General features: G+C 38.0%; 1 protein-coding gene across 2 annotated transcripts in view; it reads right to left on the reverse strand.

Moving 5' to 3' along the window:
• LOC149265818 (formin-like protein 18) overlaps nt 1-25,666 on the reverse strand; it is a 213,346-nt gene that overhangs the window by 104,310 nt on the left and 83,370 nt on the right. The window contains exons 17-18 of one of the 2 annotated variants that reach the window (XM_089429773.1): nt 8,898-9,081; nt 8,505-8,569 (exon numbers count right to left, since the gene is read on the reverse strand). In XM_089429773.1, coding sequence (XP_089285899.1) covers nt 8,569; nt 8,898-9,081 — 185 coding nt within the window. In that variant the 3' untranslated portion in view covers nt 8,505-8,568. Of the gene's footprint in view, nt 1-8,504; nt 9,082-25,666 lie in introns of both variants that reach the window. The other variant, XM_089429769.1, reaches the window with a different exon arrangement.

The following is a 25,666-nucleotide window of genomic DNA, read 5'->3' on the forward strand; positions in this document are numbered from 1 at the left end:
TACATGGACATTCTCATACTGAATAATTCTCATAAGAAGAGCCGAACTGGTAAGCGGTCTCATAAGTTATCTTTTCAGCTTATATCAGTGCATCTCATCATATAAACCAACATTTTCATATAGCAAGGCCTTGACTAACAACTCTATCTCTCCACTAGATTAGAGCACAATGTTGGGGAGACAATAATTTATGGACACCTTCATCATTGTCTCTCAAGGTACATACCCCATTCAGATCTTCACAATGTATGTCCTTTTAGGACCATTCCTTTCTTGGATTTACACATCCTCAAGGAAACTCCTCTTCAACTACTCTTGCTTTTGGATTTCCTACCTCATCCTCAAAGAGTATTGGTTCTTGAGACTACTATCTCAAGAAGTATCGGTCTCAAATGTTTACCCAACCCTCCATTCTTTCTTCACGATGTGAAGACGAGAATGATGTGTCTCTCCCACTTAACTAGGGAGGAGATCTATTCATTCCTTTATATGAAAGCAATATACCCAAGCTTTCTCTTAACTAGGGACGTGTTTCTAACAACAACAGCTATATATTCTTCCGTAGAGATCATGGTACTATTATCTGCTTGTAGAGCTCCTCTTTTTGCATCATTAGGTCATGAATAAACTTCAACTTCTACATCATGGAGGCATCTTCTTCCATAACTTCTTCATAGCACTTCGGCCATCTTTCTTATCACTTTCCTTCAATGAAACATAGTGTTGAACCAATTAATGTTAAGCCTTATCATCCTTCTTTTCATCTGAAAGTGACCTTCCATGTCATCATCTGGTTATTCTTCATACTGCTACCTCTTCCAAGTCATATTCCTTTCAAAATTATTCCTCCAAATTTATGTGTACTAGTTGTAGGTGAATTTCTACAACCTTCTGTCGATAGCCCTGGATGCTTGCTTTCAAAACTCAAAAGTGAGCTTCAAAAATAGAATTACCTCTTTATGATGGCCCTTTTTGTTATCTTCTTCTGCAACATCAACATCCCTTTATACAAATCCATCTCCAAGACATCTATTACCATCCTTCACTATGCTTATCAAGGTCTTCATAACTTCTTCATGGAGATGTCACATCTAATCCTTCTAATTGTTATCAGATGTTGATTAATCATCTTATCTAAGTAGTTGTAGACACATCTTCACGAACTATCTTTTCTACTTTTTAACATACTGCATTCTTCAGCATCTATATACATGGTTCCTTCTTATTAGAAACCTTATGGCCCACCTCGTTATATTCTTCAGGAGGTCTTGTAGTATGTTGATTCCATCATGCCTTTATGTATCATTCATATGGAAGAGTTCATTCTTCTTCATTCATGCTCATGAGATAAAGGATTCTAGCCATTCTATCTGCAAGTAAGTAATGACATGACTTTATGCATACCTTTTTCCATCATGTGGTCATCTAGACTTCCTTTGACAGCTTCCTTTACCTTTCACGAAGATGGAAAAATACTTCAACTAAATTATCATGATGCATATTTATGTCATCATAGCTTCATCACTCGGTGGAATGTATACTATCTATGTAGCACTCGCTTCTTTAAGTAGAGAATGGACCTTTTCAAACAAGATTCTATTGGAGGATCTTGATGATCCTTTTCTGCAAATACTTCATTCCAATGATGATGAGTTGTGATGAGCTCTTGTCTTCCAATCTTGCTAGATGACTTACTTCAACCGAACAAACTGCTACTTTTGTTATTCTTTTGTGCTTCTAATATGATGCCATCTCAATATTGCTATAATGCATCCTATCATAACTGGAATGCTTTCCATCATGACTTGCTATCTTCTATAAACTGCAAAATGAACTAAATGTATGAGATACCTTTAATAGTAGAGGTATTTCACTTCTTCCTTCTTTGTTTTCTTCTCTTCTGGTTCTTCTACTTGGTTGATCACATGAGCTTCACTTCTTTGTTTTCTTCTCTTGTTTTCCCTTCCTGAGTTTAGGACAATTCCTCTTGTAGTGCCCATATTCATTACATTCATAACATTGAAATCTCTTTCAAGGCTTGAGACTGCTCATTACATAGCAGCAAATGCTTGAGACTGCTCATTACATTCAACGTCATTCTTTAATTTTAGAGGCAGATTTCGATTTGGCCAGACAAAGGGTCAATTCAGTTGTTGGAGGCTAGGAGAATTTCCGAAAGGGCCAGTGAGTCATTCTCAGAGGCTGAGTTAGGTATACAGCTTGATCAGTTGCAGCTTCCAAGCAAAGCGTTCAAGAGCCTGTGTAGGGTTTATGCAGGATCTTTCGTGTAGCTTATTTGTGTCAGTTGTGGAGCACCAATGTCAGGTAAGACAAATTTTGTCTCACTAATTTTTGTGGGCAGTTTATCTTGTAGAGGATTGCCAATTTGGGCATCCAGTTGTACTCGGAATTTCTCACTACAGCATAATAATAAAACCTTCAGTCATTGCACCAGTTTTACCACATTGGGTTTTTCCGAGGACAATTGTCCAAAAATAATTGTCATTTTACGTGTGTGTGCTAGCATTTCTCAGTTTCCAACGTTTTATTTTCATCCTACATTTTTATGGTGAAATTTGCAGTCATGATTTTATTCGTTGTTTGTCTTAGCAAATTAACTGCATAATTAATCAGTTAGAAGAATAATTTCCAGTTGCTGCAATAATAGAAATTTTCACAAGAAGTGCACTCAACTATAAATCTACTTACAAAAGTTTTGATTAGTCAGGTCATACCTTAGATGCCATTGCTTGTACATGAATATGTTGACTACAATATTGATCTAACCTCTACTGAAGATTATGCCTAGAGGATGTATCTACATTCTCTTCAAAATCAAAACTTAAACTAACCATGGAACTTGTGATGAGATGTCCTCATATAAATGTAATAATCATGTATCAAAAATGTTCTATGAATCAAGTGCAAATTCTGAAGATGACTTAAAGCCAATGTTCCACCAAGGTTCTGGGACGAGGGGGCAAGGGAGCGACGGGGCACGGGAGCAGCCTATGCAAAAGCTCCCTACCATTTTTTAGGAAACGTGGGGGAGCATTAGGGTCTTAAAAATTTATAAATATAAAATATAATTTATTAATTGAGTCCACTATGACAATTTGGTTTGCATTGTAAAGCTGCAAAGCATGATCATTGATATGAATATCATTTGACATTATCCAAATTTATAATATCATATAAAATAATAAATTTAAAATTCTAATTCAGCTTGGTCAAATTCTAACTTAGATTTTGGTCAGACAGAGGGAGAGCTTCAGCTTGATAAGGTAGCCACTGAATTCTGTGAAAAGGTAAATGAATAGATCAGGAACACTGCATTGGCAGTAGAAGGGGCAACTACAATGGGTTGTCCAGTTGTATTGGATCCAACAGCTAGAAAGTTTGTTATATTATATATAATATAGATAGTACACCATATGTTGAAAGAAGAGTTTTAGTTCCAGGAGAGATGAGAAGATCACATGAAAGAGTTTCTGACAGTTTACTATCAAATGACATTGACTGCAGCATGACCATCTGCGAACCAACTTGGGTGACCAACGATGGCATGGATAATTTGTCTACCTTATTAGTTCAAACTTCAAACTAGTAGTGTATTTCAGGGGTGAAAATAATTTTCAGACCTGAGAATTCAAGCTGAGCCACTCTGCTCTGTGTAAATTTTGTAACTGTATAAATTCATATATAACGACAGTTCCTCAGATTTCTTGTTGCCCATAGTATTTTGTCATGCTTGCAGTAAACGCATGTTAGTCTATAGTCCACCCAATTATTTCTCACATGACATAGGTGTTGCTTCCATAGTTTGTATGTCAAATGTCATGCAAATTAAAAACACAAACTGAATGTCTCATATTCTTTGCCTGTCACTCCAGTTATCTCCCCACTGTAATCCATCCATCACTTGAGAAAAAAAGGAGAAGTTTTAAAAGGGAAAATTCATGTACGTGCTATATGGTCCAGCAAATTTCCATGATACTGACCCTCTAAAATAACGCTTGTTGAAACGAAAAGACAGCACAAGACGTTATCCCCATACAAAACGTGAGTAGCTTTGTACCACTTTAGGTCTATTAAATCATAAACTATAAGCAAGGCCATTTTTTTGGGAGCGTGGGGAAACGTCCCCTCAGGGAAGGGAAACGTTACCCTGGCACGTCCCCCCGAGTTTCCTCCATTTTGGGAGCGTGGGGAAACGTCCCCTACTCGTCCCCAAGTCCCCAGAGCGCAGGGGAGCGAGGAAACTAGACCCCTAGGGGGGGGTGAGTCCCCGTGGAACACTACTTAAAGTTTACAGTATTGAAGTTGCTTTGGACTTGGTTCAAATTAGTTAAGTATTGTGTAGCACCAAACATGCAACTTTTATGAATTCGTTGAAGAATTACACAAAGTATCTGTAATAGATAATTTTTATTAAATGAATACTTGAAGGATGATATACATTCCCTCAAACGGTGTGCCTCTAAATAGGAAATGACTGGTCACGAGGGTAAATGGTCATAAATAAATAAATAAATAATAAAGTATGTATTTATAATATATATATATATTAAATTATTCTATGAATTATTTATTCATAACACTGCCCCACCCTTAAAAATTGCTTTTTCCTCAAAGCAAAGGTAACGAAGGGTACTGTTGTTGAAACTTTTATGTTTCCCATGAGGAATCTTCTTCTGAGAGTTTTTGCCACTTTATCAAGTTTTCACTTATGGTTTTGGACCGCAATACCTTCTCACGGGTCACGAGGATACCTTTGGGTTCTAGGAAAATCCTTCCTTCTTCATCGACTTCAGGTATCTCAATTTGAGCAGATTGGTTTTGACCAGGGTTGCAAGGGAGTGGCTCACCACCCTTTGAATTGCTCCCAGAGCGAAATGGGAGCGCGCTCTCAAAATTCGCTCCCGTCACACTCGCGCAAAAAAAAAAAAAATGCTTCCTAGTTTTTTTCACATAATTTGTGCCACAAAGATGTTCCAAACGCAAATGCTTTTCAAAGAAACAAGACTTTTTGAGTAGGGAAACCTAATATTCAAGCTTATGGCCCTAGTATTCATATGCAATTCATGGTAATGTTAAATTCTTAAAGTGACATTCTCATCTATCTTTCATATTCATCATTTTACTTAAATTTTTAACATTACCATCAAATGACTCGGGATGTTTGAGAGTAGTTCCAACCTCATTGGATTTCATATGGAGAAAGTATAATTTTAGATCTCACTCAAAATCCAACAGAATTATCAATTTTTCGGGATTTCAGGATCGGGGGGATTGCAATGTTTCCATTGGATTTTGTCATGTACTAAGGTATTGGACTCATATTTAGTCAAGAGCACCAAGCCTTCTAGGTACCTTCATGTTAGTGACATTGGTCATTGAACTCCTTTGTCATGACCCTACTAAAAATGTACCCATCACTCAAACAGAATCTTGACTTGACATGCTACATTTTTTCTATCTTATGTTAATTGCTTAGAGGATGGTATTAATGACAAAGATCCCAAGATAGGCAATGATTTTGATGATGTGTAGCTATTTGTTGTAGCATGATTTTTTTGGATGCTAGAGGCCATCTAGAGCCTACTTGTCGATGTATTTTCAATTCAGAGATGGATTACACTCGATGTTGTTTTGGTTATGTGCACACTTACATGCTATATAAATGAGAACTTATAACTTGTGGACGTGGTTGATGAAGATTATAACTTCTAAATGATTGATGTTATATGGTGTAATCCATGTTTTTATGCTTTTTATATCTAATTTGTCATTCTACATTCTTTTGTTGACATATATGCAACAAAATATATAAAAATATATATAATATAAAAATTCGCTCCCAAACCGAGAGCTTTTGAAAATGTCGCTCCCCGCTCCCACTTCCCAGTAACCTTGGTTTTGACCTAGTAGTTTTTTGAGACATGAAACATGGAATACATTGTGGATTCAGCAGTTATCTAGTAGTTTCAATCCATAAGCAACGTCATTGATCTTCTTGATTATTTGAAAAGGCCCATAATATTTTGGAGCCAACTTGTTCTTCCCTTATTGTTTCAAAGATAAGGGCTTGTAGAGTTGCAGTCTTACGAAGACCCAGTCTCCTTTTTCGAATTCTCTTTCTAAACGATATTGGTCAACTTGTTGTTTCATTCAATTGCTAACAGTTGTTAAGTTTTTCTTTAATATTTGGATAATCTTGACTTTCTTCCAAGTAACCTTGGTTTTGACCTAGTACTTTTTTGAGACATGAAACATGGAATACATTGTGGATTCAGCAGTTATCTGGTAGTTTCAATCCACAAGCAACGTCATTGATCTTCTTGATTATTTAAAAAGGCCCATAGAATTTTGGAGCCAACTTGTTCTTCCCTTATTGTTTCAGTGATAAGGGCTTGTAGAGTTGCAGTCTTACGAAGACCCAACCTCCTTCTTCAAATTCTCTTTCTGAACAGTGCTGGTCTACTTCTTGTTTCATTCAATTGCTACCAGTGGTTAAGTTTTTCTTTAATATTTGGATAATCTTGACTTTCTTCCAAATGGTTCTTCACTGCTTGAACCTTAGGACATTTAATGCAAAGTCCTTCCATTTCAAGGGTTCATAACCATACAGGGCTTGGAATGGAGTCATTTTCATTGAGGTATGATAGGTGGTATTGTACCACCATTCTACTAGATGCAACCAATGTGACCATTTGTTTTGCTTATCAAATATGAAGCATCGTAAATATGTTTCTAAACACTTATTTACTATTTATTTAAATTGCAACTAAGTGATTATGAAATGGAGTCTAGCTTTTACATAGTAATTAAGTAAATAAAGTGTTTAGAAACATGCTTAGTAATTAAATGAAGCAAGCATTTGTCAGATATGAAACATCGTAAATAAGTGAAGCAAGCATTTGTTAGATGTGAAGCATCATAAATATGTTTCTAAACACTTATTTACTATTTATTTACTGCAGCAACTTCGAGTATTTTTGACCCCTCCTCATAGAACGAGGTACACAATGAACTAGTATGAGTGATTGACAACAATCAATCAAAAGTTGGGAGAAAGAATAACCGGGAATAATGACAATTATCATGTATTCATAACATGGAATGCTACTGTGCTCACAGCCTCCTATTTCTGCCCATCCTAGACAGTGGAAGAAAGACCCTAAGAAAGGTCACATTGGACTAGAAACAAATGATAACCACCAAGGTGAAGTAAGGGAACAAGTATATGACCACAGCAGTCTATAATCCATATTCAACCCATCATCCATACATTAAACATTAAATGGAAGCACTTGCATGCAAAATTGGTTAACTTACCTCGCAATAGATTACCCATCTTCATCGGATGAGTAAGCTAGACAAATGAATGTACTGACCAGAGAATGGGTGAGAGGTATCTAAGGTTGGATATCTGTGAGTCATGGTAGGGATTCCTAGCTGGCAAGCTGCATTATAGGAGAAAAAATTTCTCCTAGGGTTACCCATGTATGTGGATGGGTAACAGGCACATAATCACTCTTAAAAAGGGTGCTGAACCTCTTGAGTTGTGCATAAACTACTAGTGTTATCAGAACCAATTGACCCAAACCCTATAATCCCTGAATTGGCCATTGACCTGGACTGGAGAATTGAACAGACTGGTTCACAACCGATTCGGATTGGCTTCAAACTGGCAGGGCCAGTGGTGGCTTCAAGGGGGGTAATGAAAAATAAGGGAAGAAACAAAAGAAAAACTCTGCCCCCTCCCACACAAACCCTAAAAAAACTTGACATGAACACATTTTTTTAATTACATTTTACATGTTTTGTGTTCTTTAGTAGACCATTTCATAGGACAATTCCATTAGGATTCTGTTTCTCTACCAGTTTCACCCTTGACTAGTTCTGGTTCTGATAACTTTGATAAATACACATTCAAGTCTCATTTATAAGATTCATCATGTGATCTTCCTGATCTGTGTAATACATGTGATTTAGCCTATGACCACCATAAACTCTTGTTCTTGGGTTGCATCTTCTCTCTAATGCACTTACTAATCAGCTCTCGCGCACTTATTAGGGTTTAATGTTGTCCTAGAGTTGTTTTTCTTTCGGTTTATTAGAGGAATTATGGCTTGCAGGTTGTTTCCAGTCTCTTGTGAATCTCAATAGACCTCAATCCAAGACAGACAGGGAAAATGATTTGAATAAAGTTAATCGCAATCATCACCTGACTGAATATACATCCATGTCAGGAACTAGGCTTTGGAGTACATATACAACAAAGGCAAATGTTTCTGAAAATGACACATACAATAGAAAAAGAAAAATTCATAATTAAAACCAAGTTTTTATACAACCAATATAGCAAACCAGTTATGCAAAGGTAAAAAATATTTATGTGTAAAATATTGTTTAAATATATAAAGTTATCACAATTCATATTGAATATTAGAAAAATGTAAAACAGAGATTCATAAACAAAGAAAGGGACGAACTAATACCTGGAATGGTTGAATAATTTATCGAATATCCGAAGCTGAAGGTCTGCTATCATTACATAAAAATTCTGTGTACCACCAGAAACTGCATAAGAACATCTGTACACCAGCCAATGTTTAAATCCTGACTTACGATGCCCTTATTTTTGTCGTTGCACCATATACTTGTTCAGTCTATAGTAAATACAGAGCTTTGCAATTTTGCAAATGAATATTTGATAGTTTTACAAGTGCAATTGGAATATCGGTAAATGATGTCTGTATCATTGTTGCCAACGTTCCAATAAATGCATCACCTCATGCACTGTGTAAGTAAAGGGCATCTTCCTGCACTATGGGCAATAATGAATATGCACTTAAACTGTTACAATAAGCCAAAAATGTGTTCATCATTACTATTTCAACTTCCTTCTGAGAGGAGATGGCAGTTGTTCTCCAGCATCTATCCTCAAAGGAGAAAGTTTCATCCTCTCCTTTTCCGCATCCTTTTCAGCTTTCTTTCTTTCAAGTTCAGCTTGTTTAACATTCTCTTCATGTGCCCGTCTAAACATTGTCACAAAGTTGAGAAGAGTCGAAACCACTGCAGATACAATTGCAAAACAGTGAATAAAACTGCAACTGCACGCATATTTATATCCTACCCAAACACCCATTGTCTCTGCAATATCCATGCATTTCAATACAGAAAAATAAAAATGTACTATCACCCATCAACGTAATAAAACTAAAAACTCTTACAAGTGGGATCCACTCATTTAAGGACACACAATAAAGAATATGCAATTACATGTTAAAATAAAATAGCTCATTTATTAACATAAAGAAATCACCAAGTGATAACCAGTGAACTAATCAACTAACATGACAAAAGATTAATCAGTGTTTCCATGACATAAGCATCAAGGCTAAGAAAGTTCCTTGAACAAAAGCAAAGCAATTCCCCGTTCCCAATACCGAATAAAAGAATAAGATTGGTACATTTTATGTGCTTCTAGCGCGATTTTGGATTCCATTACAAGTAAATATGTAAGGACGAAGATTGAAGCATGATATAATTCAATTGTATCCTAAATATATTTCACGAGAAATGCTAAGGAATATTGAGAAACTGAAGATGGATGAAGCATCAAGATTTGGTGCTGGATTTCAAAAGCAACCATGATGAGCAATGATAACTCTCCAAAGCAGTCCTGGCAAAGATGAAAAGCTCAAAGACCTTTGCGAAGTTTCCTTAGACCTAAATGCACAAATGGTTGACATTCTTTCTAAGATGACAGTTCTTTTTCTTCCTCTCTTCTTCTTCTTCTTCTTCTTCTTATTACAGATTTGTTAACAAGTATGTGGCACAATAACCCATAGCAATGTCACATGGTTCGGGTTCGAGTTCGGGTTCGACAATGATTGGGTTCGGTTTGAGTTCGAATTTTTTGATGAGGTTCGCTATTAGGTTCGTCTATATATATAAACATATATTAATTTAAAATGAATTATAGGATAAAATAGTAACAAATCAACATCAATAAACATAAAATATGCTATCACAAACTTGGAAATTGCAAGGCTAAAATACAAGCTTGAGTTGTGACATGAAGTTATGAGTTTTGATCTATATGGACTTGGTCACTGGCTATGAGGTTCGATGAGGTTCGTCGAACCTCGAAACATTTTTGAGGTTCGCCAAAATTCAAACCTCAAGGTTAAAGTTCGACGAACCTTGTGACATAGACCCATAGTAAAACTTACATTATATTCAATTTTGGTGATGATTATTTTCTTATTCTTTCCCCAGTAAATTTTATGGAAAACAAGACAGAGTCCCATATGCCTATGACAGCAGGAGTTACAACTCATTTGCTCCATTATTCAAACCAGATGTAGAGTGCTACCTATGTCATAACTTTGGCCGTTTTGCACGAAATTGTAGAAGCAGCTTGATGTGGACTCCGCAGAACCAAGAAGGAAGGAATTTCACCAGGCAAGAAGACAAGACCACTATGATCTGGCAGAGAAAATAGATTTCACAATGAATTCTCAGACAATTGATAGATGCACAGAGAAAGGGGGAGCTACAACACAAGATCAGATGATGCCACAAGAGAGCGTATTGTCCGAGGGAGCTTATGTAATGGAAGAGATAATGTAGCAGGAAAGCACAATGTCAGGGAGAGCCTATAGAGATGATGTAGTAGGAAAGCATATTGTCAAGGGAAGCCATTTTCACATGAAGATATCCTCAAGGACGCGTTAGCCGCCCTTTGCCATTATGTCAAAGGGGGAGAGAATCTTGGAAAGAAACAAAGGGAAAGAAGCATGAAGTCAAGGGAAGCTTATGCAGCACGCCAAGAGATGATCAGGATGTTGACATCAATGACAAACGAGGAGATTGTTGAGTATGTTGTCATTGATGTGAAAGTGAGTGCAACGTAGCAGCGCAGGTGCAGGATGTTGTTATTGATGTCCTCGACATGCTCGCATATATGGATGAAATGATGCGGTAACGTAACCCTGGCTCTACAATTTGATTTCCTGGACGATGGATATACCCGCACTTGTTGGTGGTTTTTGAAGCAACACATCATCGAGTTTACCTTGGAGACCCTTGCCAATGGATTCTCCTTGTCATGTTGATTTCATTGATATCTCGAGTGTCTAGAGCGGCCTCATGGTTGGAGTAATATGCTTGGTCTATTGATTTTGTTAAGATGCAGAGTGTCTTAAGTGGCCTCATGGTTGGAGAGATACGCTTGGTCAAAGTTGCAAGCCCCATTTCATAGTCAAAATCCCCAAGGGCTACTAATGTGGCAACTACTAGATGACGTGGTAATCAAGAAAAATGGACCAAGGCAACCAAGTAAATTTCATGGCAGCCAAGGCATAAAAAATATTTATCACAAAGATCAAAAATATTAAAAACCCTAATTCAGGTAGGCTTTTGGGACAAAAAATTCTGAGTCAAAATTTAAATTTCTTTTGGATCCAAATTAATTTTAGTTTCAAATTAAAAAATAAATTACCTCCTAAAGTCTAGTCGTGCCTTCTTCCAAAAGGTAGCCTCGACTCCTATATAAAGTGATCAATCTCCCTCTCCATGGACAAGTTTCAACGCTAGTAGTATCCGCTCCTTTCTAAAAACAAATTTCTGTTTATATTCTCTGATTTGAAAACGGTTTCGTTGGACATCATTCTTCTTTGTAGGGCAGCTCATTTACTCTCCAAGTAATGTGAAATTTTCTTTCTAATATGCCTCCTAAATTTTGGAAGGATTTCATTTGGATTGTGTCCTACTTCTGGGCTAGGGATTCGTTGAGCTTATTCTTATATGATGAAGCAGATTGTGACTATATTATGAAGCATAACCCAGTGTTCCACGAGGACTCACCCCCACCCCTAAGGGTCTAGTTTCCTAGCTCCCCCGCGCTTCGGGGACCTGGGGACGAGAAGGGGTCATTTCCCCACGCTCCCAAAAAACAGGGTACGTAGGGGGATGTGCCAGGGAGACGTTTCCTTGTGCTGAGGGGTCGTTTCTGAAAAGGGGGTTGTGAGGGGTCGTGGGGGGTCGTGGGGGGTCGAGGGGGCAAGATTGAGGGGGGACGTGGGGGTCGAGGGGGGTCGAGGGGGGACGTGGGGGGCGAGGGGGGTCGAGGGGGGACATGGGGGGTCGAGGGGTCCGATTTTTTTAAATAAACTTTTGTTTATAATTAAAATTTAACATTAGTTTTAATACTTTAGGGTTTCAATTCGTTTTCTTATAAATTTAATTCATTATTCGCCCTGGCCCCCCACTCCATTCGCAAGACGCTCCTAGTTCCTCTGCAGCAGAGAGGAATTGGTTCACATATAGCTTCATCCACTCTATCAAGAGGAACAAGCTTACCTCTAAAAGGGCGGAGAAGTTAGTCGTTGTGCACAGTGCCCTACGTCTTGAGCATAGGAAGACACCTAAGTATTTGAAGGGACCAGCAACATGATGGGATGTTGATCCCGAGGATGATGCACAGGTAGATATGGAGGAGAGACTTGATGAGAGACAGATGGGGTTGGTTGGTGTGCCACTTAGCATGTTTGAGAATTCTAGTGATTCAGATTCAGATGGTGATATGATTGATCCTTATTTATTCATGCTGTAGCTAGATGCAGAGACTAGCAGGGCATTACCTTGAGGCTTGAGCAAAATTATGCTCGTTTATCTTTCGATATGTTGATGTTCTTATGTCATGCTGACTCTATAAAATTTTGACTCTTGATGTATCAGACTTGACATTTATAATTTTATGTCAATATTCACTATTCAGTATTCAATGTTCATAGTAGGAAGTGGAATATCAATATGGTTTAAACTTTAATCATAATGTATGATGTATGATTATAAATTAGAATTATAAATTTATATGATATTAGATAATGATATTCATATCAATGATCATGCTTTGTAGCTTTTCAATTCAAACCCAATTGTCATAGTGGACTCAATTTATAAATTATATTTTATATTTATAAGCTTTTAAGACCTTAACGTCCCCCCACGTTTCCTAAAAATTGGTGGGGAGCTTTTGCATAGGCCACTCCCGCGTATCCTCGCTCCCTCGCCCCCTCGTCCTGGAACCTTGGTGGAACATTGGCATAACCTCTGAAGAACTCCTGTGATCTTGACAATCTTTGTGGCTAGACTTGCAGATATCCTAAAGAGTTTGTCACTACAATCAAATGTTCTAGTGTTATGATCATTTATGGCCTGTGAAAGAACAAAAGCTACAAAATCTTTGAAAACATAATGTGAAGAATTTTGCTCAAGATCCAAAAATTATTCATTGAAGATTTTTGCTACATTTATGGGACAAGTTTTGTATCAAAGAACCATTTGTTATACCTGCTCCATTGTTGGATTCTAAGTGCTTCATTACTCCATATATAAGAGATTGAAGTGTGAATTACCCACAACAGCTTTTAAAGGCAGTTCTTCGACACACTTTCTTCCATCTTGAAGACTGTGAGTATTTCTTAGCAATAAGTTAAGTCCATGAAGCAATGAAATTTGGCTCTATGGAGGCTATGGGAATTGTTGGTTTTGTGTGTTTTATTTGCAAGTTTTGAAGTCTTATTAATGCTTTGTGACCTCCCTAATAACACTTCATCCTACAGTTTGGAGCTACATGAAATGGTCGAAGTGTTGGGAATACCTTGAAGGATGATCTGAGGCATATGGTCTAGAACGTATCTCTATAATCGCAGTCTGTGCATCACTGTGTAATCATGATGTGGATGTAAATCAACCACTTGAGGCTCACTTGCTCTATGGCTTGGAATTATCCTGTAGCATGTAATATCTTTGTGTGACTTTGTTGTGGTAACCTTATCATCATATACATTGCAGTAACTTGGTTGGAGGGTATAATTTCTAAGACACCTATATGTGTACCATCAAGGATATTATGATATAGTTTTTGTAAAGAACCAAGCTAATTATCACTATGAATACGAGCTGGAAATACTAAGATTTTTGATTGCATTGAATTGATTTGAAAAGCATGGAGCTAGGACACTGATTTGTGTGGTCTCGACATTTAGCTAAGACATATTTTCCTAAGCATTCATGTAGTGGTTTTAACACAGATTAGAAGGATATGTTAAGAAATGTCCTGTCCACACGCTATTGCATTTTAGATTAACAAGCACGATGCTGATATCCACTAATAGTTATGAATTTGAAGGTCTATGCATTCAAGCCAAACTTGAGGAGTGACTACAGCAAGGATTGACTATGAACGATGATCTTGTATGATTCTGATCTTGTATGATAGCAGTCTATGGCACATGACAGCAATGCATACCTTGATATTTTTCATAGGGTTTACATTGCAAAATCGCAGCAACAGGTGGTATGATTAGATTGTACAGAGAAGTAGAAAGAAGGTACCATGTTAAAAATCCGAAGAGGTCAGACAATGATGAGGAAATTGAACCATAGCATCATCCTTCAGAACATAATGCATTGGTCATTGAATTCTTCCAGCCCGTATGTCATTTTTCATCTTATCTTCCAAGCAAGAAAGGAAGAAGGCTTGATATTGACAAAGATATCCAACACAGTGATGAAAGTCTACATCATCCAAAAAGGGCCAAGATTCAACAAGGGACATCTGACAAGCAGCCTATTGACTTACCTGTATACAAACAGATGTTCCAAATTGTGTCACCGGGATGACATCTGATGCCATAAACCCTGTTACAATGATGCTCCCTACTCTTTAAGGACTTTCACCGATGGGAGGTGTCTCGGCATGAGAGGAATCACGAGGAAAGATGGATCAATGATAATATATGGTGATTCCTAAAGCCTATTCACAAGAGAGGCTCAATTAAATAGCTTACTTGTTTGATAAACAAGATGATAGGCCCTCCAGGAAGGGCTAAGAGGACACTTGAACCTAGGTTTAAAGGATATGCCTTTACAAGGGGCTTCCTAGACTTAAGGATCCTTATCGAGAAATAGATTCTATTTAATCCTTGTGGATTTTAAGTTATAAAGTTGCAGTACCATAGAGAACCCAAGCGGACCCAAACTAGGTCAAGGGTATGGAGTTGATCGACCAAAGAGGGGCTTGACCTAATTAGGGAAGAGAATAGGATCAAAGGACTAATTTTCATTTGAAATTTGAATGCAATGATCCAAATGAGGACACTAACCCAAATCAGCCTAGAGAGAGAAACGATCTTTGAGCTAGGGTTTGAGTTATCTCAGGATTCCACTGTCAAATTATGCTCAAATTTGGTGGACCCCTTGGGAATACCCTAGCGTAGTTGTGGACCAATTTTCAAAGCTTTTGGATGGCTATAAAATATTTCGCTTGATGCCCTAGGTGACCCTTTAGGGTTAGGCCTAGAATTTGGAAAAGTGAAAGAACAAGGTAATTTTGACCACCAAAGGAATACGAGGATCGGTGCCTTATTGCTTGCACTTAATGGAGTCTAGATACACAGAGATCAAGAATTTCGTGAGCTAAGAAACCCTAATTGATCTTTGCTAGCCTCTCCGAGGGCAACAACTAGGTCAATAGGGATTTATACTTCAAATTTGGCAAAGAGATGAAATTTCGAGGCCTTTCAACCTAAGAGGTGCCTCTAGGAACATTCACCCAATCCCTTAAAGAGAAACGCGTGAATTAAATCACTCATTCAAGGTCCCAGAAGAAATTCACATTACATTAACCCATACAAGAATAATGATAACAATATACATGCATTTGACAAGTAAGACAACAAGAATAGCATCAAAATTTTGACTTACATGAGAGAGAGAGTATATCCATTCATCCACTTTGCATTATAAAGAAGCTCCAAAGAGAATAGCGAAAATCCAAACATCATAGTGCATCAAAAAACTTCAAAAAGTTATACCAACAAAAAGTGTGAAAATCTCTCAAGAGATAGCAATCCAATCCAAGTGATGATGAGGTAAATGAATCATCCTCTCATCTATTTATACAATCCAATAGGGGATTCAAATAGCCTAATTTGTCTTATTTAGCCCCAAATAATAAAATAATGCTCAATAATGACATGACTTGGTGACAAGCCCACCAAGATAGCTCAATAATACAAAGAATAGCCTCTCAAGAGAGCAAAATAATGAATATGATGAGTCGTTGGGCAATTGAGGAGGCCTAATGGAGTCCAAATGTGCCAAGTTGAGTGAAAAGGCTCCAAACATAGTGGACAAGGGGTTGGCCCCTTGTTTTCCAAGTAAGTCACATGTGGTGCTCCCAAGTGGGTGTGGGGGCACAAGGACATCCTCATGGCTCTCCAAGTGGACTGATAATGCCTGTAAACCATCTATAAGGGCTAGGATGATGACATAAGCCCTCTATTTGTCTCCTGCAATGAGGAGACACCCTCATCTGGACCCTAGAACATCTGCCAAGTGTATGGTACAAGTGTGGAGTCGGCTAGGCATGGTGAACCAGGTGCATCATCCTCATCCAAAAGGTGGAACACGAGCAATCAATGAGTGGTGTTGGAGATCCATGAAGTACTCTCTGCTATGGTGGAGGCCCATGGCTCTCAATGCTCACCCTACAAGTGCCAATATGGCCCTTTGGAGGGCTTGGATCCTATATAGGGAGACCAAACCCCAAAGGGAGATCCACCTACAATCCTACATAAGATCCAATGTGTCCCCTTGCCTCCAATACAACAAATCATTAGAATAATCAAGTAAAAGAGCTTACAAATCATGGAATCAATGGGGCACTTCATGGTGGCATGCCCTTCCATAGTGGGCTTTGGCATGTACAGGTGTCTCCAAGCTTAATAAGGGGGTTAACCAAGGACCCTATTAGGTGGCTTCAGCCTTTAAAGGGGGTGACATGTCCATGGTGCATCCATCAGGTGGTAGGTGGCAAGTGATATAATGATGGAACGGAGTAGGGATCAGGGACAATGCTCCAAGCCACGTGCCATGGCACAATGGTAGCTATAATAAGGGAACCCCACACCTAGGTATATGAGTGTAGGAGGGAGAAAATCGCGGTACATGAGTTACCCCAGCCTTTGTTTTTCCACCCTTCTTCATATGCCTTTTGCCTTTGATTGATTTTTTTTATAACTGCTCGGGGCTCCAGGGGATGAGAGCATGATGTGTATGATGAAGCAGTAGGTACCCCCTTTTGAGGTGGGGCATTTCGAGGTGGGGCATTTCGAGGTGGGGCATTTCATTACCCACCAGGGGTTGGGACAATCATGGGTTCCTTAATGATGGAGGGGGCTCATCTAGGGCCCATAGGAACCAAGGTGATGGCCATGGATAAGTGGTGGAGCTCATGCTTGGATTTTGCCCACGTGCTAAATTTGTATGTCTCGGCCACCTTTTGCATTTTGTGGTACATTTCCTGTTGATAGTGGCCAAATTATGCTTTTTCTTTTCTTTTTAGTTGCATCAACCTCGCGGGCATCGTTCTAGGCCCGACCCAAGGTGTGGACAAAGGGAGGGGGAGGCTAAACCTATATGGACCCAGTGGACACATGTGAACCTGGATGGGAAAAATGATGAATGGGGTTATAATGAGCAGAAGGGAGCGATGTATATGGTGTCAATAAGTGGGAGCACGCAACCAAAATCGAGATTTCACGTGTGGGGCCAACCCTAAAGCTAATGGCCAATAAAGGAGATTCCACGGGACTAGAATACAAGCATAACCACAAAATCGGGCAATGTAGACAAGAGTACAAACCTAGCCCACTCTTTCTCTCAAATCCCCCAACCAATCCATGCATAAAAGTGCTCATGACAAGTAAAAAAAATTAGTTAACTATACCAATGAAACGCCATAACTTCAGGGTCGAAAGGCCCACCTTCAAACATGCAATCATAACAAATGGGTGAGGGACCACATGGTTGGCTCAGGTGGCAAAGATAATGGCACATCGAGCTATCTAGTGGCTGCAAGGGGTTGTTGGTTGTCGGTTGAGGACCATCTAGGAGAAAAAAATTCTCCTATGCATACTACCCACAGGTGATGGGTAATAGGGTCGTTTTTTGCCCAAACCTGGTCTTAACCGGGCTGGTTCGATACCAAATACGTCAGTTCGATACCAAAATTGTTGGTTCTGTAAAAAAACTCGTTGATTTTGTAACAGAACCAGTCGGTTCAGTACTGGTTCCATTACAGAACCAGTCGGTTAGGTATCGAACCGTCCTATTCCACCGAATCGACCGATTCAGGACTGGTTTTGTGTGGTCTATACCTTCGCAAGTCAACGTAAAAAAATTGCCTTTTTCTTATTTTTTTATTTTTTCATTGATTGGCCCACTTCTAATTCTCCCCTGGGCCAACCTAATATTCAAGCCTATGGTTCTCAGCGTAATATTCAAGCCTATGGCCCTATTATTGATATGCATTTCATGGTGATGTTAAATTCTTAAAGTAAATTTTTAACATTACCATGAAATGACTCAGGTTGTTTGAGAGTGGTTCCAACCTCACTGGATTTCATACGGAGAAAGTGGAATTTTAGATTTCACTCAAAATCCAGCAGAATTAACAAATTTTCAAGATATTAGGATTGCAGGGATTGCAACATTTCTATTGGATTTTGTCATGTACGTGGGTAAGGAACTAGTATTTAATAAAGAGCACCAATCCCTCTATGTACTTTGATGTTAGTGGCAATGGTTGTCGAACTCCTTTATCATGACTCTACTAAAAATGTACCCATCACTCAAACAAAATCTTGAGCAAGCTATGCTTTTTCTATCTTATTTTAATGCTTAGAGGGTTATATTGATGACGAAGATCCCAATATAGGCAATGATTACAGACTTGGATGCTACTCATTCTTCAAATGAGGATGAGGAGGATGATCAGGATGATGATTCTGATGATGCCATTAACAATTAGCACTTGTAGGTTGTAGTTGTGTAGTATCATACTATCATGTTATTTTGGACTATAAAGACCTTTTAGAGCCTACTTTTTAATGTTTTTTGGTTCAATGATATTTTGCACCAAGTGCTATTTTGGTTATGTGCACTATAACTTGCGATATAAATGAGAAATTTTGAATATTTGTGTATAAATGGTTCGGCTTCATATGGATGCACATGAATATATATGCTTTTCTTTAAAATATGAATATTTTATGTTTTTTTAGTAAACCAGTTTTTTTCTAGTTTTTTACCGATTTCAGTCTGGTTCTGACCGATTCCTGGTCCACAAGGTTTTTCGGTTCTTATAACATTTTTTGAATTAGAAGCCGGAGAACCCACAGTATAACATTGTTCAAACCCAAGGTGGACAAACCTTAACTTCATTGTTGTCAACTTCCCTCAACATTCTTCATACATTTTCATCCACACAGTTGAACTTGCCTCAATTGTCATCATGTATTCCTAAAATATTCTTCCAGGTAGCAAAATATGCCAGATAACCAACAATCATAATCCAAATCAGACTTACATCACCATGATGACCTTCTCGTTCCATTAACATCCTCATGGTCCATCTCCATATGGATCTTCCTTCATGCATCAGAGTGCCCAAGGATCAAACTTGTTTACCAAGTTACAACTTTTGCTTTTGGAGATTATACTGGATGCTAATCATTATTTACATATTCTAGAGAAAGTCTTAATCTTTGACACATCCTCAAGTAAATCACATTCTTCCTTTTACACAATCATACTAAGCATGTTACAAGATTCTACACACATGAATCTTAACCAAGAGTCACTTCCAATGTGCATCCTTATGCCTCTTATTCCATCATCTAGCTATATGTCTTATTATAAGCTTGCATTTTGACCCATTGCATTTCTTCATTCCTTTACCAATATTGTTTCCACATTACATGGAATGTATACTAAGCTTCTCCCAAGAACCTTCCTCAATGATGGTTCTTCCAGGATCATGATGATTCACTTGAGCAAGATGACTACCTCTAACATAACATTAGATGACGTTTGGATGAGCAATATGAAAAATGGTCTATCTATCTATTTTTAAAGACTAGATGATTTTTACAAAGCAACTTAACCAAGTAGACTCTACATATGCTACTACCACATGCTTCTCTCTATGATGCTATGCAAAATCAAATATTTTCTAAAGTAACCAACAATGCATATTATTCTAAAGGAAAGATCAATCTTCATAGAGAACCTGACAGCCAGTGTGTCTTCTTCAATTGTAAAGATCCTTTACTTCTTCCTTCTTCGGCTTCTTCTCTGGTTCTCTCGTTTCTTCAGCTATGTGAGCCTCACTTCTTTCCTTTCTTTTGTTGTCCTGTAAACTAGGGCGGTCCCTCTTATAATGTACATACTCATTGCACTTAAAACATTGAACCTGGGACATATCTTTCTTCATGGGCTTTTTGAACATTCCCTTATTCCGCTTCTTAACTCGAACTAGAAAGGCTTGAGATTGTTCATTTGTACCAATGTAATCATTTACCTTGATCCTTGATTCTTCCAAAATGCATTGTGCCCACAATTCATTAAAAGGAGTTGAATCTTTCTTAGAGTATGCTTGTTGCAAAGCTACTCCATTCCAGTGGAAATGCATTTAGTACACAGATGGTCATTTCTGAATCAGAAATAGTCTCTCCAAGTCCTTGCAAGTGATCTCTTAATTGAGAGATCTTCATCAAAAAGGATGTCATGTCCTAGTCCTTAGATTTCTTAATTCTATATAGCTTGTTCCACAAAGACATCTTTTGTCTATAAATTAGGCTCTCAGCCAGGGCAAAACCCCTCCAAGGCGAAAACCCATAACATTCTTCTCTTCTTATACAATGTGCTTCAGGTAAGACACAAAGACCCAAGTCCTAGACCAAGTCCTCCTCCAAGTACCAAGTCAGCCCTTCCAGCGAGTCCTCTTCTTGAACTCGCTCTAACCAGCTTAACCCAGCAACTTTGACTAGCTAGCTTCAATATTGCAACTCTTCTACAACTTCAACCCTATAGTAGGTGCACAAAAACCCTAAGACAACTCTTCCAACAATCCTCCTTAAAGCAAAATGAGCCTTCCCAAGGTCAACGAGATCAAACAGAATACTCGCTCTTCCTACAACTTGATTTTTCACCTGCAATTCGAATCTGCAATTTCAGTGCTTCTACAAAGCTGTCGACACCCTAGATTTCGCACATGTGAGAGACAGAGCATAAAAACAAAGATTTTGCTTCCTCCTTGAATACCTCTTGCCTTCCAGACCTTCGCTCTTCCTTTTTTGTTTTTCCCAACTACAAATCGAACATCTTCTTGTGAGATCAAACTTGTTGGTGAGTGAGTGCCAAATGAGATCGAATTGCTCCTTTATAGAGCCTTTCCAAGGGGTTGAATTCCATCCTTTAGGAAGACTTGAAGTTGCCAAGGCTGACTTGTACTTTTTGGAGTTTCCACGACACTCTAGACTCAAAATAAATCTTTTTCCAATTACATTTTGCCCGCAAGGGTCTTATAAACATGATGTTGAATCCTTTGACTCATGACAATAAATCCTAAGACCAAACAAACCCTAAAAGCATGAAGAACATGCTTTTACTTAGAACATCAATAATGAGCATGAAACCCATGCTTTTAAAATAATAACTTTTTCTTGTCTTCTCTTGTTTGTTACATAGTATACATATTGAAATGATTACAACAATTATGAAGACCAAAACTAGTTATATTCTTCAACAAAGGGGAGGCTGACACCCTGTCGACCCAATGGACAAATGTGGACCCAGATTGGAAAATGTGAAAAAGGACTTTGTAATGAGCTAAGGGGAGTGAAATATGTGGTGTCAGGAGACGAGACAACACAACCAAAATCAAGGTTTCCCACATAGTGCTCCTCCTAAAGCTATTTAGTAAGACATGTTATTTCCATTGAATCCCTCCACTAATCCATGCCCAAATGTGCCCAAGAAAAGCGAGCATCCCAATTACATAATGAAAATTCATACCTTTGGGGTTGGAAGGCCCACCTTCAAACATATAATCATGATAGATCAGTGAGGGCACTTAACAACTGGCTCATGAAATAGAGAATAGTAGCACATCAAGCTATCAAGTGGATGCAAAGGGTTGTTGGCTGCCAGCTGAAGACAAATCTAAGAGAAAATTTCTCTTATAGGGGTCACCCACTGGTGGTGGGTAACAATGGGCATAAAAGGGAAGAGATGGAAGAAGAGGATAGTGGTCACACTCCTAGTGATCCAAAGTATGACACGGAGGAAGGGTTTGAAAGCAAGGGGATGAAGAGGGCACTAAAATGCAAGGGGGAAAAGTTGCAAAGAGACCCATGCGGAAATTTGTGACAAAACTTGTTGGGGGGAAGAGGTGGTGGAAGCTTCAAATTACCCATGTGAGGAGGCATTGTCGTGGGGTAATGGATAGTGATGAAAATAAGGGTGCCATAGGGATCTCAATTTTCCCTAAGGTACCAATTGAAGAAAAAGAAATAATACATCAAAATATAAGAGGTTACATGAAAAAGACAATGTAAGAAACAAAAACATCATTCTTATGCAAGTGCAACCTCTAGATTTGGTGGCCACACATCATCTCCTCTTGTTACTTCTGGAACCTCTAAATCTAGAAGAACAATAGTAGATTTCCTGAATATTGGTGGGAGGGGTGATGTGGATGCAAAAGTGGTTAAGTTTCTTTGTGATGTGGTATACCATTCAATACGCTTCACTCTCCCCACTAGAATGATTTGGTTAAGGCCATCAATGAAGCCCCAAAAAGATACAAGAGCCCCAACTATGAGAAAGCTATAACTTCGTTATTAGATAGGGAAAAAGCAAAGATCCATAGAGCATTGACACAGTTTACAAATGAGTAGGTGGATTATGGGGTATCCATTATATCAAATGGTTGAACAAATCTTAGAAACCAACATCTAATAAATGTTCTTGGTGTTTCTGGTAGCAATGTGGTGTTTCTTACAACTCATGACTCCTCCTGCATCGCTGCATCTTCTCAAAGCATTATAAATCTCCTACTAAAAACAATTAATGATCTTAGTCCTAATAATGTGGTTCAAGTGATGAAGCAACAAAACTTATACTTGTGCTTTTAAATGTAAAATACACAAGCGTATTGTGAAGAATATTTTTATTAATCAGATGAATGTACAAGAGTATGAATGTTACAATGAGGGTCTGCTTATATACCTAGGCAGGTGCCCTTTCATGAATGGTCATGTATTTTTAGACATGCCGTTCTATTTAACTAATGACTATTTAATAACCATTACTATGATTGTTATTATTTATATTTATTTGTATTTATTGTATTTTTTATATAAATTATATTCATAACATTTCCCCTTTCTTCGAAAAGCTTTGTCCTCAAAGTTTAATCCACTATTAATTTCTTCATTTGTCCATGTCATTTCGGCATGTGTAATTCATCAGAAGCACTACCCTGGAATCAGGGTTTTTCCATTTCTCCTTCAATTTTTTTATTAAATAGTAATAATATTTTTTAATAATAATTTTTTTAAATAATAATTAATTTAATTATATAGTTGTAACTATATAATATATTAAAGTTTTTATATAATGTGTATTAAATATCGTTATAACTCAACCCTTCAGCATGATACACGATGTTTGGAAGGGAAGGAGATGTCGTTCGAGAGTGAACAAAAACAACAGGGAAAACGGGAGACACGATCAGGGTCAAACGGAGGGGTGTCAGTAAATCAGCAACACGGTGGGTCAGCAAGATAGCATAAAAACCCAACAAAAGAGTTTGTCGACATTTTTGGAGGGATGAGGATGCGTAAGGGACAGGAACAGTCCACGGAAATGGAAATACGAGTGGCACGATGGAAGAGTGCAGCTGCTGTGTTGGCGGCCTTGGGGCCAAAATGATAAACATATTGGTAGGCAATGCTCGACAACCCCCTCTTTCCACTGTCAAGGTATGTGGCTCACAACGAAGAACGTTGTTTGTGGCTTCTAACTCCCAAAGAACACGAGATAATTGTTGTAGATGTTGCTTGACTGTGATGCAGGAGTTGATGACTTATTGGGTGAGACCCGCAACAAAGCCAATATCTTGTTCAAATAACTGCTTCGCGGTAGTCCGGCCAACACATAAGGATACACAGTTCCCAAAATACGTTGGAAATAAGGGTGTGATTTCACCCACTCTCTACCATCAACTACCAATTCAAAGCTAACAGGCTCTTTCACTAGTACTTGGCAACTTTTCATTACTGTTCTCCAGAAATGCTTTGAAACTGTTACTAGTGAACATGAAGCCCCAAATCGTTCCTTCAAATTTTGAATCATGCTTTTGCTTAAACGCAAAGTTGAAACGTCCAGTGTTGTATTTCCTTCATAAAATTTTGGATATTAGTCATATTGTTTTTAGAGATCTCCACTAAGACCTCGTCAGTGCTTCTTGAGGGTAGTGAATCATCTCGCATAAGCGTGAAAATGTGCGCTTCCGTAGAGCAATCAATGATTACCGATTTAACCTTCCTTGAAATATTGGGTATGACGTAATCTCTCTCAAAAATCGCTCTCATGTGGCGAGATTTCCCGCAATAGGAAGCCCTCTACTACAATCTGCCTAACACTTTATGAAATATCAAAAGGAAACTCCATCTAAAACAACATGATGAGAATTGAATCCTATGCCACTTTTGCATCTCACAAAAGCAATGACCTTTGTTTCATTTGTGCTTCTCTTTCTCTTGTGATGGTAAATTTGATGGCCTCTCAGTGTTACTTCCACTTTCATGTTCAATCATTGTTTCAAAAACTTTATTTTCAGTGCATTTGACCTACTGCTATTGGCATGACTGATGGGATCATCCTCATCCGTTTGGTAACCAAAAATTTTGTATAGAATCTGAGTTGAAAAGTTTTGAAAGGAAGTTGCACTCCATTCTAGCACTGAAGAAGAGAAATTGTTGGAACCTGCAGAGGTTTCCATTCAAGATATATGTATATTTTGGCTCTTCCGGGTATACCAACAATCTCGCTGCAAGCCTTGCCACATAGTCATCTTCACCATCATAATCCGTATTTGACAAAACCTCTTCTTCAAAATTTTCCATATTCATATCAATTTCTTCATCAAAAGCATTTTCTTCTTCTTTTTCTTCATATTCCCAATTGGATTCAGAGTTTGAGTGGTCTTCTTCTTTAGTTTTCATATACCCACTTGGATCATCAACCTCATTCATGTCATCCTGAGGAGATCCTGATTCAACATGTTCAACATCATTTTCTTGGTTAGAGCATTCTTTATCATTAGTCTCTTTCTTGTCAATGTTCTCTTTTGTTAGACATGTTGCATATGCTTCAAGATATTTTGTTGATTCTGCAAATGATCTTTTTATTTGTTTTAGTTGTTGTAATGCTTCTCCAATCTCATTCAACAGTTTAGATTTATGATATTCACTTAATTCCATTTAGGACCTAAACTTAATGGCAGATTTGTGCAGCAAATAATGTCCAAAGGCTTGAATGACTCTGATACCACTTAAGCTACAAAACTTATAGTTGTTGTACTTTTAGATGTAAAATACACAAAGGTATTGTGACTAATATTTTATTAATAAGATGAATGTACAAGAGTTTGAATGTTACAATGAGGGCTTGCTTATATACCTAGGCAAGTGCCTTTTCATGAATGGTCATGTTTTTTTAGACATGCCTTTCT

This window comes from Pinus tabuliformis, chromosome 6, assembly GCF_031772625.1.
Source record: "Pinus tabuliformis cultivar Carrire ecotype Pingquan chromosome 6, CPIR1, whole genome shotgun sequence".
Classification (NCBI taxonomy): Eukaryota; Viridiplantae; Streptophyta; class Pinopsida; order Pinales; family Pinaceae; genus Pinus; species Pinus tabuliformis.